Source organism: Aquila chrysaetos, chromosome 9 (assembly GCF_900496995.4).
Source record: "Aquila chrysaetos chrysaetos chromosome 9, bAquChr1.4, whole genome shotgun sequence".
In the NCBI taxonomy this organism is placed as follows: Eukaryota; Metazoa; Chordata; class Aves; order Accipitriformes; family Accipitridae; genus Aquila; species Aquila chrysaetos.
Window position 1 is genome coordinate 29,345,674 of NC_044012.1, and position 14,829 is coordinate 29,360,502.

At 64.8% G+C, this 14,829-nt stretch overlaps 2 protein-coding genes across 2 annotated transcripts; both read right to left on the reverse strand.

The window, feature by feature from the left end:
• Positions 1-949: 949 nt before the first annotated feature.
• On the reverse strand, positions 950-10,404 carry LOC115346465 (spidroin-2-like). Its single transcript, XM_041125909.1, has 2 exons — positions 10,222-10,404; positions 950-9,610 (listed from the first exon to the last, which is right to left on the reverse strand). Exon 2 carries the CDS (start codon positions 2,420-2,422, stop codon positions 950-952), a length of 1,473 nt encoding a protein of 490 aa, XP_040981843.1. The 5' UTR covers positions 2,423-9,610; positions 10,222-10,404.
• A 2,114-nt stretch (positions 10,405-12,518) lies between these two features.
• On the reverse strand, positions 12,519-13,806 carry CRYBA4 (crystallin beta A4). The gene is made up of 5 exons (XM_030025132.2): positions 13,762-13,806; positions 13,528-13,646; positions 13,162-13,303; positions 12,876-13,018; positions 12,519-12,703 (listed from the first exon to the last, which is right to left on the reverse strand). The coding sequence occupies exons 1-5, from the start codon at positions 13,798-13,800 to the stop codon at positions 12,556-12,558; spliced, it is 591 nt and encodes a 196-aa protein (XP_029880992.1). The 5' UTR covers positions 13,801-13,806; the 3' UTR covers positions 12,519-12,555.
• Positions 13,807-14,829: the final 1,023 nt, after the last annotated feature.

The window sequence follows — 14,829 nt, forward strand, 5'->3', positions numbered from 1 at the left end:
GGGGAAGGGGGAGAGACCTGGGAGCGGGGGCATTTGGTGGGGCTGAGCCTCCCCCACGGCAGCAGCAGCCTCCCGCACTCTCGAGGCTCTGGACGCCGCCATTTTGACGTGTGCTGCCCCACGACCGGCTCACCGGGCTGGCACCCCGCCTACCTCCCCAGGTCCCTCGGCAGCTCCATGGCCAGCACTGGGGCATTTGGGAAAACTGGTGGTGCTCGGGGCTTTCACAGTCCCGCTGGCAAAGCCCTTCCCACAGCGACCCTCCGTGGCTCCCCCCCTGCAGTGGCAGAGGCACCCGCGCCGCTCACAGAAATGCCACGTATCAATTTCACAGAATCGCTTCACAATTTGATGCAAATGAACAACGTTTCTCTTGCTTGTACACATTTTCTGTCAACATGTGTTTGAGAGACTTGCTGTGACATGTCAAAATGCTGCTTACTGGGGGAAAATAAACACGGCAGTTTGGCTGCTGCCTTCCCTCACCGCCGGGAATGGCCGGGCAGGGGCTGGAGCTGGGGCTCCCCTCCCTGCAGCCACGGCACCCGGTGGCTGTCCAGCCTCCCACCCAGGAGAAGGCCAGGCAAGCGCCACGTCCCCGCTCTGCGTGACCGTCGTGCCCCGAGCTGGAGCTGCCACCCTGCCCAAGAGGCCTGCTCCGCACCTGGGGCATATGTGCTTCACCCCGGCCTATGCAAGATGCCAGCTGCCCCTCTGCCAGCTCCGGCAGGTCCCTCCCGCGCTCCTCTGCCCGCTCCAGGGTCTGGGCTGAGCCTGACCCCTCTGGGAGCAAGGCAGGAACACGCACAGGCCCCAGCGCTGCCGCCCACGCAGCCCTTGCTGCAGACACGGGTTTGGACTCCCCCCGCTCCCCTACCCCCACTTCCCCGTGCTGGGTAGGAGCCTGCAGGAGCTGCCGGCGACTGCGGGGCAGCCGGGGTGCCGGATGTTAGCCCCTTCCCGGGGGGAGCCGGGGTGCTCGGCAGCACCCAGGCAGCAGTGGCACATCTCCTCCCGGGGCTGCCCCGGGGGGGCCGCACCGGTCCCTCTGCCCTCGCTCCTGCCCCTGTGCGGGGCTGCGGGCAGGACTGCGGGCAGGGCACCGCCGAGTTACGGGCAGGACTGCGAGCAGGGCTTTCCTGGAGCACGAGCTCCACCTGCCGCCGCCCTCCCGGGCCTGGCCGGGCCGGTACCGGCGGGTGCCCAGCGCCCCACGGGCAGGGCCGGCAGCACCCCGGGCCGCCCCCCGCCTCCCCGCGCCCGGCAGACGTGTCCCTGCGGCCCCCGGCTGCTGCCCGCCCCGGCCCCGCGCTGCCCGCGGCTCCTCTCCGCTCAAACACCCCCCCCCGCCGCGGGGGGGTCCCGGGGTGTGAAAGCAGGTTGGGGGCTGTGCCCGCCGGCGGCTCCGGCACCCCACCGCGCGCTGCCTGGGCGTGCTGCCTGCCCTGCCTGCGCTGGATGCTGTCACTTCCCCGCTCCGGGGCCATCCTCCGGCGGTGCCCGGGGGGGTGACACCCCTCCCGCGCCCTCCCTGCCCCGGCTGCCGCGGGACGAAGCCCCTTCCGCCCCGCGCCTGGCACCCAGGGGCCGTGGCAGTTCCGTCCCTCTCCTGCCCTGACACCCTGTCGGGTGGCCCTGGCTGCTCAGCGGGATGCTGAGATGGCCGCGGGGAGAACAGCCTGGCCCGGCTCCCACGCACCCCACGCTGTGCCCCATGGTATGGTGCACATGGGAGCTGGGGCACCCCCAGACCATCCTCAGCCCGCTCCCCCAGCACCCCACACCCCACAAAGACACCAGACTGCAGGCTGTTTGCACACTTGCCATGTTCACAGCAGACGTTACAGGCAGTAGGGACATCCTCGGGGCCGTGGGGACCCCCGGGACTCCCACTCGCACCACTGAGGCAGCCCCAGGACCCCCCTTCCCCAGAGCATCCTCGCCCCGCGCCAGCGCTCAGCCCCGCTCCAGCACCCAGCCCCACCGTGGCCGTGCCCGCTCCCACCGTGCTGGGCGTGGGGTGGCACCGGGGTCCCGGCAGAGCAGGGGCAGCCCTGGCCAGCTTGGGCTGGCGTGCCCTGGGCAGGTCGATGCACCCCAGGGCTAGGCGCCATCCCCGGATCTCTGCCCACATCGCTGCTGGCGTGACCTGGCCCCACGCCTGCCATCGCTGCAACAGGTAAAGGGGGAATCTGCACATTGTGCCCCACTTACACTGCCACCTCCCCTCTTCAGACAGCTCGGCGGGCACCAGCAAACTGTCTGGGACAGACAGACTGACTGACTCCTCTCCTAGCTGAGGGAAATGGGGAGCTGGGGCAGGGAGCCCTGAGGTGCTGGGGCAGAGCAAAGGAGAAACCTGGCTTTGTGAAATCTCTCTCACCCCCACACCCCCAGCCCCCCTCTGTCCAGGAGCGGTCATTCTGCAGGGGGCAGCAGCCACCCAGTGGGCACTGGTGGCCTGTCCCCACCGAGGGGTCCGTGGGCACCACTTGCTGCTTCTGCAGGGTCACACTTGCCCAGTGCATCCTCTGGGCCATCTGGGTGATTGGTGGTCCCATCGCTCCCCTCGGTGACCAGCCTGGGAACGTCCCCCTGGGCGTGGGGCTGGCTGGAAGGCTGCTCTGGAGCTGAAAGGGGGAATCTCTGGGGGTAGGGAAGGCAGTCCCTCGCAATGCGTGGGCTCTGACAACCCCACCTCAATGCTCATGTTGCTCCTGACCTGTGCAGGAGCCCTGAACCTGCCAGACCCCAGCTTGCCTTCCTGCCTCTGTTCCTCTCCTCATGCCTCTGCTCCACCCTCTGTCCCCAGCCCGCAGCAGCACCCTGCCTGCCCTTTCAATCAAACATAGGAACATCAGCCCAAAAACCCCCCTGGTCACAGCTGTGCAGAGGAAAGGGAGGCTTGTGGTTAGCGGGTTAAGGTGGAGGTCGGGCAGCCCAGGAGCTGGATGGGGAGGGGAGCCCCATCAGCGTGAGAGCCCAGCAAGACCCCCCAGCTGAAGGACCAGGCTGTGGTCGGTGCAGAGAGGGGATGCCAACGGAAGGCGGGTAGCATCACGGCATGAACCTCGCCACCCAGGGGACCCTGCTCCAGCGCTGCCTTCCAACAGCAGGCAGGAGAGCTGCTGTCGGGCGACACTGAAGCCGGCCAGCGACATTGAGTTATCTGGGGAGGTCCTCGCCAAGGGCTTAGTGAACACAAGCCAAAGCCAAGAGAGAGCAGCCAGAGCTGGATGTTCTCCAGATCTGTACGCCCCCTGGACAGAGCTGCCCTGACCCTTGGTTGAGGCAGCCGCCCCACTGCTGTGTCCCCCCAGCAGCCATGGTCTGGGATGGCCAGCCCTGTCCCGGCCAGCAGCACGGGGCCACCGTCCTCTCCTGGTGCACAGGGCTTCTTTCTGCCCCGCTGGTCATCACAGCACTGCTCCTGGTACAGCCAGCACCTACCGCTGACAGTGTCTTACCACAGATCACTAGCCTGCATGCCAAATCCATACAGATGGGCCAGATGCTGGAGCCTTAACCCCGGCAGAATCCTTGTAGAGGCTGGGGACGTTTGTCTGACTGACAGATGGAGAGAAAGCAAAGCACAGGCTGTGGCCCCATCACAGACTGACAGTGCCCTGGCTCTGCCAGGCAGCTGGCAGCAGAGCCACCCTCCACGCCCGCTGCCTGCTCCTGCCCGTTCAGCTCGTGGCTGGGGGGGGACCCTGCAAGTACCAACCCAGCGGTTAGACGCAGCCCTCGGTGCCGTGCGGTTAGTCAGGACCACGCTGCCGGCAACGGCTTCCACATGCATCAGGGTCACAAGATAAACTGTGGAGAGACAAAGGGAGTGAAGAGAGGAGCCCGGGAGAGCCCTGAAGCTGCCCGGCGCCCATGTGCTGATGCAGGGAGCAGCACGAGACCATTCCCCATGACAGGTGAACTGAGGCCCCAGAATAGCCCTGAGCTTGGGCTCCGGTGGGGCTCATGGCAATAGCATTGCTTTTTGGCTGAATCTCTGCAAACTGGATTTGCTGGACCTTTACGGCCATTACCGATTGTTATTAACAGTTTCTGCATTGTCCTGTTTCCTCTCAGCCTCTTTTCCTCATTTAGCCACATGAGATTTCTTGGAAAAGAGAAGGCCAATAGGGAAATTTTCAAAGCCCCCCCAGCCTGAGCATCTTCCTTTCCATCACACTGAATGGGAGACAAAGATGCTCAGCAGCACTGAAAATGGGGCTGCTGCAGGTTAATAACCAAGAGTCCCGAAGGAAGGCACTGTTCATTTGTCATGGTGAATAGCATCCGAGAGTTAAAGTGCAAAGAGTATTTGTTAGTAGCAATAGAGAAACAAGTCAGGTACGATTAGTACAGGCAGTTAGTAACAGAAGCATGGCACAATCGGTCTGACTTAGAGGACATACATACTGGAAGAGAAATGAAGAGAAAAGCAGCAACGGTTAGTTTGTTTAATTCAGTTCAGGAATGTGTTAGTAACAGAGATCTACTGGCTTAAAAAGGAACTGAAAAGCTTCTGCTGATAAAACCGTTTTAGGCTCCTAGTCAGCAACAGACTCCACAGGCAGACCCGGGCACAGCGTGTGGGGAGAAACCCTCTCCTCGCGCCGGCAAGGGCTGCCTGCGCGGGGCAGGGTCTGCCGGCCACTTCTGCCCGCTGCAGGGGCTTGGGCTGCCCGGCCCTGCCTGTGCAGCCTGTCACCAACGCAGCAACACCCAGCACTTACAAACGTACTTACCCAGCTTTTCCGTTCCCCTTTAAAGACAGCGCTGGCTCTCAGCGGTTAGTGGGAGGCGAGACAAGGCCAGTTAGTAGGGCATGCGCTGGAGCCGGTTAGTGTGTTAGTCCATTCACCAGGGGCTTCGGCAGCCCTCGGCACCCCTTGTCGAGGGGGTGGCAGGGGTTCCGGTGGGTTAGTAGGTTAATATTGGAGCACAGAGGCAGCATGCAGAGCCGGTCCCCATTAGCCCCCCCCCCGGCTAGCCGGCGGAGGAGTGCTTTCCTGGGGATGGGTCTGCTTGGCTCTTGCGGAAGCAGCGGGGCTCCGGCTCAGGAGAGCAGGAGGCACTTTTGGGCTTTGCCACTGGATTGAATTTGGGAAGATGTTAGTGGAGGGTTTAGCCTGCGTAATGTAACCTGCTTTCTGAATTAAATGCTTTGCAGGGATCTGCCCCTATCACCCGCGCTGGTGAGGTACAAAACGCCCCAAGCAGTGTGTGCCCCCACGCAACACATGTTTCCCAGCCCCAGTACCAGTGAAGATGAGAGATGGGCTGCCGGGAAGAGAGAATCCCAGCAGTGCCGGACTGTGACATGGCATTGCAAGGCTCCAGGTTAAGGATGCTAAAGGGGCTGGAAGAAGCAGAGAGAGGGAAGGGGCAAAAGCATCACTGGCGGTGCCTGGGGCAAGGCTATGGGCAGCTCTGCAAGAGCAGGGCTTCTGCCAAGACAGCGACAGCTGCTCTGCATCTCCACCAAGCTCCCACTGCCCGTGGAGGGGGGAGGAGGTCCAGCAGGGAGAACCACGACAGGGGCAGAGGAAAGGTGCCCAATAGCTTATCCCCTCTCCATCAGAAGCTGCCTCTCCGCAGGGCTGCCTGCAGAAGTGGGCAGCTGAGGAGTGATGATTGCCAAGGGGCGGCAGGAGCAGCAGCTCTGAACCGTGCCCTGAGAAATAAGGCTGGGAAGGGGCACCCAGGGCACCCTCTGCCCTGTGTTCCTCTGGGTCACCTCCTCCTGCAGCACTGGTTCCCTCTGGTCTCCACAAGGATGCTTCTCCATTTTGAACTTCAAGGGGCTGTAATGCCTTCCACAACCCTGCCATGAGCTGTGTCTGCCCTCAGCCCCCACCCCACTGCACACCCAGCCCTCCCACCTGCTCGGGGGATGCTTGCTGGGGCAGGCAGCGGGACGATGGTCGCACCTGCTTATGGAGCCACTGTTGGCCCTGCATGGCCCCATGGGGGCTATGCCACAGGTGCCTCTGGAGGAGGATGCGCTGCCTGTGTCCCTCCCCATGCTCCAGGCTGCTCCACAAACCAGGCATTTTCTCAAAGCAGAGTAGAGGCAGGGTCCTGCTGGGTGCAGGGCACTTTCAGACCAGAAAGCACTGGGACTCTGCTGACAGGCAGAGGGACGGGTAGGATCAGTGGGGACAACCAGGGTCCCTTTGGGCTCTGGCCATCATGTCTCCTTGAAGAGCTGCACAGCTCCACTCCCATCCCTTTCCCCTTTCCCTTCCTTTTCCCCTTCCCCTTCCCTTTCCCCTTCTCCCTCCTCCTACATTGCATTCAGTGAAGGGAACAGGTCTCATCCTGCCCATGCCCTGCCCATTGCTGGGGAGGGCACAGGGGGAGACCCATGCGCTCGGTCTGGCTGGGATGGAGTGGCAGGAGGGAAGGGGACCCCAGCACCTTGCAGGAAAACCGCATGCACACGCAGACCCGTGTCCTCAGATGTCACCACCGCCGAATCTTCGGCCGTGTCCCCCAGGGGTGGCTGGGCTCGTGGCTCCGGCCCATGGCAGCTGGCACTGTGTTGCTCTGCTGTGGCTGGCCCGGCTCTGGCATCTGTGCATGGGTGGCGATGGCAGCTCCCTGAGCCCCGGCTCCCCTCTGGGCACAGCCGGTCTGGATGGGCAGGAGCTGGGGCTGTGCCCCTGGGGCTGGTGGCACTGGGAAGCAGAGATGCTGTGAGACCCCGGACAGCGCAGCAGACGCCCCCTCCCCACTGCTGGGCATGCATGGGGGACACATCCTCTGATGCAGGTGGCCCTGGGGATGGTGTGACCCCATGGACCCAGCCAGAGCCCGGGGAGAGCCCGTGAGGAGATGGGACCCCAGGGAGGAAGGCTGGCTCCTGGCTGCCCAGAGCCCTCCCAGGTCACGAGGGGTGGGGCCAGCATGGGGCTGGCACTGTCCATATCCCCTTGGGGGTCCTACCTGTGGTCACCAGCTACGCGAGTCCCGTGCAATGTCCCCCCGTCCTGTCTGGCTGCTCCGCCGCGGAGGCCACGCAGGGGACTGTGTGTGAACAGACCTCAGGTCAGTCATTAGCAGCTGCAAAAGAAAGCAACCAACGCAGCAAGGGAGAGCAATGCGGCGCCATGGTCCCCAGGCAGAGCCAAGCTGAGCAGAGCCGGTGGGGGATGCATCGTGCTACTGGGAGCCTGGCAGGAGGGCCAGGCAGGGCAGGGCAGACAGGAATGCAGCCAGAGCCTCCCCCCCGCTCCCCTGCCCTGCCATCCCTGCGGCTCCCCATCCCTCCAGGTTTAAAGCCCCGAGGCAGCAGCCTCTGCTTGGAATCCCACCACTGTTGGCACCGCTCCTGGTCCCCGCAGGGTGGCTGGGCACTGCCCAAAGCTAGGGGCAAAGGAAGGGGCCAGATCCTGTGGGATAGGGATGTAAGAGCTCTGCGGGGGACATGCCGTGCCAGCGGCTGACCCTGCCCCGCACAGCTTTCCCCTCCTGCGTGCTGGGCTGCCCCAGGGAGTGGGGACGAGCCCAGGTGTCTTCCCAGCTCAGGCAAACTAACACCCCTGTCCTGACACTGCCTTAGGGCAGCATGGCAATGCCCAGCTGCCTCCCGCAGCGGGTGAGCCCCCTGCCCTGCAGGTGCCCCCCCAACGCCAGCACTGCCCCTTGGCGCCCGGATGCTCACAGCAGCTCCTGCAGCTTGCAGGCAGCTGGTGCTGGGCTCTGCTGCAGGCAGCAGAGGGGCAGAGGCAGGCAGGGCAGAGGCGGGGAACTCCAGCCCATGGTCCCCGTGGGAACTTGCAGTTGCTCCCTACGTGGTCTGCTTGGCTGCCCGCCGCTTGCTCAGGGTCACCCAGTACCCAAGGAAATGCCACCTCTCCCCCCTGTGCCTATCCCCTTGCAGAGCCTAGGGGGGGACCCAGACCCACCACCAGGCAAGGGGGGCACCTGGAAGGACCACACCAGAAATGGTGGCAATGCCCCAAACTGTCTATCCCTGTCTGCTGCTGCAACTCCCTGCACCAGGGTCAGGGACTGCCTGCCACTGCCACTGCCCTGCAGTTAAACTGTGTCACTTGGATCCTCCATTTGCCACAGGTGCTGGCTGTAGCGGAGCAGCCAGCGGTCACAGCCGCGCCGTGGTGGGTGCTGCTCCACATCTGCAGGGATGTGGGTGCACGCAGCCGGCGCCCGCAGCCAGCCTGCGCTGCCTTGCCCTCCTCCTGCCCTGCCCATGTGGAAAAGCCACAATGGCAGCAGGTCCCGGGGGAGCTGGGCCGTGATGACTCTGCAGTTCAGCTGCGGAGCCACTATATTGCTTCCTGTGGTTCATTGTCACCCCATGTTGCAGGCGCTGCCTGCAGGACAGTCCCTCCCACGGGGACAGCATGTCCAGGCAGCATTTGCAAACTAGCTGCCATGGGGCTGGGCTCAGGCTCGGCAGGGGGGTGGGCAGTGTCAGGCACCAGAGATGCCATCGAGCATCTGGCAAATGGATTCCCTGCCTGGATCCAAGCAGGAGGTGCCTGTGGTGGGGCAGGGGGGACGTGCCTGCATGGGGTGACCGCTGCAGGATGGCCTCTCTCGCCCAGCGATGACGCACATCCCAGGAGGCAGCGGGGAGAAAAACAATTTTGTGCAGGCAGCACTTAACCAAACGCTCATCTTGTGCATGGCGAGTGGCAATGAGCTCGAGCTGCCCCTGCCACACAGGGTTGGTGGCATGTATGGTGCCCCCAGGGCTGACCACCCAGGAGCACCCGAGTTAAACAGGAGCTAAAGACCCCCCCGAGTGAGGAGGAGGATGGAGGGGAGCACAATCTCCGCTGCAGGCAGGAGCAGGGAGGTGAGGCAGCAGGCAAGCTGCCCGCACACAGCAGGCACACCATCGCCGCAAGCTGCCCGTGTGCTCCTGCCGTGCCACAGGCACACCATTGCCACAAGCTGCCCGTGTGCTCCTGCCGCGCCACAGGCACAGTGCTGGCTGCTCTGCTGCCCATGCCCAGAGATGCAATCTCTGAGATGCAGCATCTGGGCACCCCCGACCCCCCGGCTCCCAGCAGGGGGACCAATGCCCCCCTGCCCCAGCCCTGCCAGCGCTGCCCATCCCTCGCTGCCACCCGGCAGAGCCCAGGCTCCAGCACAGCCCAGGCTCTGGTGCTGCCGCAGCTGTGCCGGCACTGCCTCCCTTTGTCTACAGCTCTCAGGGCTGGGCAGCCTGGGCAGCCCTGGGAGAAGGTGGGAGGAGAAAGTCTCCCTGCAAGCCCAGGAACGACAGAAAATCTGATGATTTCTGGGCTCCTCCTGGCTCCCCGGGGCAGGATGTACTCGCACACAAAACAGGCGGTGAGACAATGAGGGAGAGAAAATGGCTCCCCAAAAGGAGCCCGAGTAGCATCTGTCAGTTTAACTCTTTGCAGGGGAAGGGCTGTGCTGAAGCGCCCTGGAGGGGTGCTGGCCCCAGCCTCTCCTCTAATCCCCTACCTAAAATCACCAGGTTTAGGAGAAAATGGTGGTTTCAAGACAAAGAAGTAAACCAGCATTTTGGCTACATTGCCTTCCAGGAGCATTGAAAATCAGGCAAGAATCCATTTACCTGTCTCGAGCCCTATTCTTGATGAGGTTTCTGAAAAAAAAATACAAACAAGTGGTGCATCAGTTAATATTAATTTTGGTACAGGGGCTGCAGACGGTGCCCAGCGGGAGCCAAGCTGCCCGGGAGCCAAGCTGCCCGGGAGCCAAGCTGCCCAGGTGCCGCTGGCCAGACCGGGCATCGCCCACCAGGCCGGGTCTGTGGCCGGGAGCACGCTGCAGATGCGCTGCTGCTCCTGCCCCGAACAAAGGCAGGGGGGCCCAGGCCGCCCCCGGCCTGGAACCCCTTGGGAGGAGTTGGTGGCTCCTGCCATTGCGCATGGGTTCGCGTGGGAATTATTTATAACGGGGGAATAAGAATATATTGGGGGGTCGGGGGGGGCATTATTTTTTTGGAGACCGAGTGGCCGAGCAGCCGCATCGGGCGGCCCCGCAGCCTCCCGGGAGCGATGCCCGCAGGACCAGCCGTGTCCCGGGGCGGCATCTCTGCCTGCTCCCGGCCGTGCCTCAGGCCCCGGGGGGGGGGGGGGGGCACCTCCGGGGCTCCTCCTGGCGCCCCCGAGCCCCCAGACCCCACCAGCGCCAGGAGAGAAGCCACATTCCCAGCCGGGAAATAGCAGAGAGAAAAGTTAAGGGCGGCTTTACCTGCTTTCCAGAGGAGGGTGGGCTCGGGGACCGCCGGGCTCCGCACGCTCCTGGCCACCGTGCAGCTTCTTTGTGCTGGAGCTTTCCAGAGAGCATCCCTGAGCAAGATATTGCCATGCAAACTCCTCCTCCCCGCAGCCCCCGCCGGGCCCGCCCGGCCCTACCTACGGCTCAGGAGGATGCTGCAACTGCCATTAAATTTTAATGCTGGAAACGCGGCCGAGTCACCTTCCCTCCCCCCCTCCCCGCATCCCGCCTTCCTGCCGCCCCTCACCGCACCCTGCTGCGGCAGCCCCCGGGGACGCCCACCCCTCTGCAGCCCCCGCCAAGGCCACCGTCCCCGTCCCCACCTCCCCGCCAGGACACCGTGGTGGCACGGGCTCCCCACAGCCATTTGGGGTGGCGTGGGCACACCGTACCCATGGGGGTGGCACAGGGGACGTGGGGTCGGGGACACGGGGCAGGGGATGCTGGGCAGGCAGTGCTTGTGGGCAAACCACTCGGGGACATGGTGCACAGGATCCGGCTGTGCTGGGTGGGATGGCAGAAAGACCAGCTCAGCCTGGGGGGGACATGTCCGTGGCCGCTGTGCCAGCGCACAGGGGGACCGGGAGCACTGCTGCCCTGCCCCGCCATGCCCAGCAGGGCAGACCCCCAGCCCGGGGGCCGGTGGGCTGCTGGGGGGGGCCCTCTGCAGCACTTTGCAGCTGCTGGGCTCTTGCATTGTTCTCCAGGTCCTCAATGGGTCCCCGGGGAGCCCGCTGGTCCCAATGCCAGCTGCCCGCCATGCCTGGCTGTGTGCTGGCCCCACTCCCGGCCCCCTGTGTCCCGCCGGGGTTCTGGGGCTGGGCAGAGGCAGGGTGGGCTGGCCAGGACGGGGGTCCCTGCCAGATGTGGCCATGGAGGGGCCAGGAAGTTCTGCTCCTCCAGGTCTCTCTGACTGGCGGCCTCAGACGGGTTTGCCCTGGGGCAGCAGGAGGGTTTCACTCAGCCCATCCCAAAACTTTTTGTTTCTACTTCTATTCTGCATTTTTAATTATGATTTCCTGAGGAGAGAATCCCTTCCTGGAGAGCACTGTCTCTGATGGTGGTCCTTCTGCTGCAAATGTCAGGGATGGGACATTTTCATCACGTCAAACATATTCTCCAGAGCTCTTCTGAAATGAGAAATCTTTCCAAACCAGTCTTTCCCTGTCACATTTTCAGCTTCAGCTAACCGCCGCTTTCTCATGAGCTGAGGAAGATGGTTGATCAGCAGCCCCCGACGGCTTCTCTCTGCCCCAGGTTTCCTGCAGCGACAGCCCAGGGCCAGGCAGGCAGGAGCAGGCCCTGCCTGTTCCCACTGCACTGCTGGGGCAAACGTGGAGCTGCAAGCCCGTAGTGTCACCTCGCTGCTCCAGGGCCAGCGGAAGGCTTGGCCTGGTCCTCTGCACCGCTGCGGGCAGAGGGACTTGCCTGCCTCTGCCCTGGGCTGCCCGCTCTGCTCTGGGCATGGGAGGTGCTGCGAGGCTGGCAGGTGCTGCGAGCCGGCGTGGGTGCAGGGGTGTCTGTGTGGGTACAGGCGTGTGCATGGGTGTGCATGAGTGCAGAGATGGGTGCAGGGGTGTGCGCGGGTGTGGGGATGGGTGCACAGTGTGCAGCTGCAGCTTGCTGGATCCTGCAGCTCCTTCCAGCTCCCGAGCAAGGCTGAGGCTCAGCAATGGCCGCACTGTGTCCTCCTCAGCCTTGCTGGAGCTGCAGCACAGCCCTGGGCAGGTGCTGGCAGAGCGGATGGGGTCTGCGGGGTGGCAGGGATGTGTGGGTGCTGCAAAGCCCCTGAGCCAGCAGCTGGGCTGGCGCAGGGACAGGACAGACATGGTCCTCGCTGGCGGGATGCGCAGCGCTGTGCAAGGGCTGCACTGCTGCTCCCGCTGGCTCAGTGCTCAGCTCCTCACCCCTGCGCTGGTCCTGACCGCTATGCCCTGGCCCTTGGCCCCGCAGCTCCTCGGGGGGCTGGCAGCGGGGCTGAGGGCAGGCCATCGCGCCGCATTGCAGGTCCGTATGTGAGCCGAGCAGGGGCTTCACCTGCCTGTGACAGGGACATGTGGATGCCTGTGCTGGCTGCAGGGGCAGAAAAGGACGGTCGTTCACCCCCACCCCATCCTTGCCCCTGCAGAGCCCCCGTGCCAGGCACAGCATCGCTCCTGGCCACACAGCCCCATGGCACCCCCTCCCCAACTGCCAGCGTGCCGCCTTGGACAACTGAGCCTTTATTGAGCTTTGCCCCCACCGCCCCACGGGAGAGACAGTGACCAGTGCGCGCGGCCGGCGGCACGGTGGCTCCAGCACCGGCAGTCACTGCTGGACCCTGCGGATGGACTGGACCTGGCCCGTCTGCGCGTGGGAGCCCCACTCCCGCACGTGCTTGTACTCGCCCGCGTGGCTGTCGCTCTCCAGGAGGTACTGGAAGCCCCGGTACCCCGGGTACTGTGAGCAGACCCACCTGCGACAGAGCAGAGAGCGGCGGCAGCTCAGGGCTGGCAGCACCATGAAGCACCCTGCGCTGCGGGCGCTGGGCAGCGGGCAGGGTGCTGGCAGCTGCCAGAGCATCCTCAGCTCTGGTGCATGCCCCTGGCGCTGGGTCCTGGCAGGGTGCAAGCCCCCAGGGTACTCACGCGCCGGAGCGGACAAGGAAGGAGCCCACGGCGCTGCTGCCCCAGCCCAGGGCGGGCAGTGAGGGGCAGTCATCGCTGAGCTCCCCCCGCCTGCCCTGGAAGTTCTCCTGCTCGAAGAGCATCAGCCTGCTGCGCCCATGGTCCTGCCACCAAGAGGGTCACAGCATCAGCATGGCTGCCCTGCCCGGCCCTCCGGCCAACGGCCAGTGGTGGGCTCCAGGGACCAGCCCGGCAGTGGGCTCCAGGGGCCAGCCCCACAGCGGGGAGCCGGGGTGGGGGCACTCACAGCACAGGCAATGGGGCGGAAGGAGCACATCCTCTCCACATGGTAGGCGTTGCTGCCGCTCCACGCCTCCCAGCATGGGTACTCGCCGCGCTCCAGCACAAACTGCTGCCCCTGGAAGCCGCAGTGCTCGAAGCCTGCCCACCTGCCGGGGGCGGGAGGGGGGGTGAAACCCCCGCAGCACCCACCACCCCACTCACACCCAGGGCAGAGCCCGCTGTGCCTCATGGGGACGACGCCATTCCCTGGAGGAGGCAGCCCCGTGGCTCGGGTGGCAAAAAGCACCGGAGACCTCCATCCTCCAACCCCCCTCCAACTGTGGGGTCCCACAGCACCGTGGGGTGGCAGCCCCCTGTGACCCCCACTCACGCCCCGCTTTCAATCTTGCAGGAGCGGACAGTGCTGAAGCCATGCTCTGGGGTGCTGTAGCAGTCGGCGGTGAACTCGTGCTTCTTGCCCTGGAAGAAAGCCTCATCCCACACCACAATCTGGGGAAGATGGAGGGAGTCAGGGGTGCAGAGGCCCCGAGCAGACACTGCAGCCCCATGCCCGGGCATTCACGGGGATCAGGCTGCGTCACCGGTCCCCCCCAGGCTCCCGTACCTTCCAGAGACCAGAGGATCTCCTGCAGCGGTGGGTCATGGCGGCTCTGCTGGGGCACGGAGGAATGGAACCGTTAAAGCCCACCCCAGGGCTGGTGCATCGCTGGCCCCTGTGAGCCTGGCCTCGCTGCTGCAGCCTGGCCAGACCCACCAGCCTAGCGCTGGGGGCTTGGCCCTTCCCTGGGACTGCCACGTCCTGGGACCAGGCTTCAGGGCATGCGTTGCATGGGCAGTGCAGGGATGGAGGCAGGAGCCTGCAGCTACCTGCTCTGCTCTGCTCTGCGGGGCTTGCTCCAGCCTCTGCCCGGATGAAACTGCCCTTGGGACCTTGCGCAAGACCCTTTGCTGGCGACATGGGAGGCAGCGATGGGGTTGCCCCATGCTGGAGCAGGCGCAGAGCACGGGCCGGGGCTCTGCAGGCCCGGGTGTCTGGCAGGGCAGCCGTGGCCCTGGCAGCCGTGGCCCTGGCAGCCGTGGCCCTGGCAGCCGTCCTGGCAGCACAGCACAGCACAGCACTGCAGCGGGGTGAGCACGCTGCCTGCCCGTGCATGGGGCTGCCCATGGCTGCCCATGCCCAGAGAGACGACTCCTCCTGCAGGCAGATCCCTGCGTCAAAGCCCCTGTGCAGGCAACCCCGGCGCAGGCAGCCCTGTGCAGGTCCGCAGGCATGCTTGCCACGCATAGGCAGGGCCAGTGCCTGGGGCCGCAGCCAGGGCAGCGCTGAGCCAGGAGCACTGCAGAGGTGGCCGCATGCCCATGCTGAGAGCAGCACCCTGCCCCGCTGCCACGGCCAGCGATGCCCCCTGATCCCCCAGCCACCGTCCCCACCGTGACGAGGCGGGTGACGGCAGAGCGGTGCCGTAGCCCGTCCCCAGCGGCTGCCCTTGTCTCGTGCCCCGGCTGCAGAACCCCACAGCCCCTGGCCATGCCATGCCAGCGGTCTCAGATCCTCCTCCACACGTCCCAGTGGCAGCTCCGCTCACAGGGCCCAGCCATGCAGGGCAGGAGCAGCTGCCACCAGACTCCCGTGCTTACCTGGGGTGAGGCGCTGGTGCCTGGGGAGGTGACA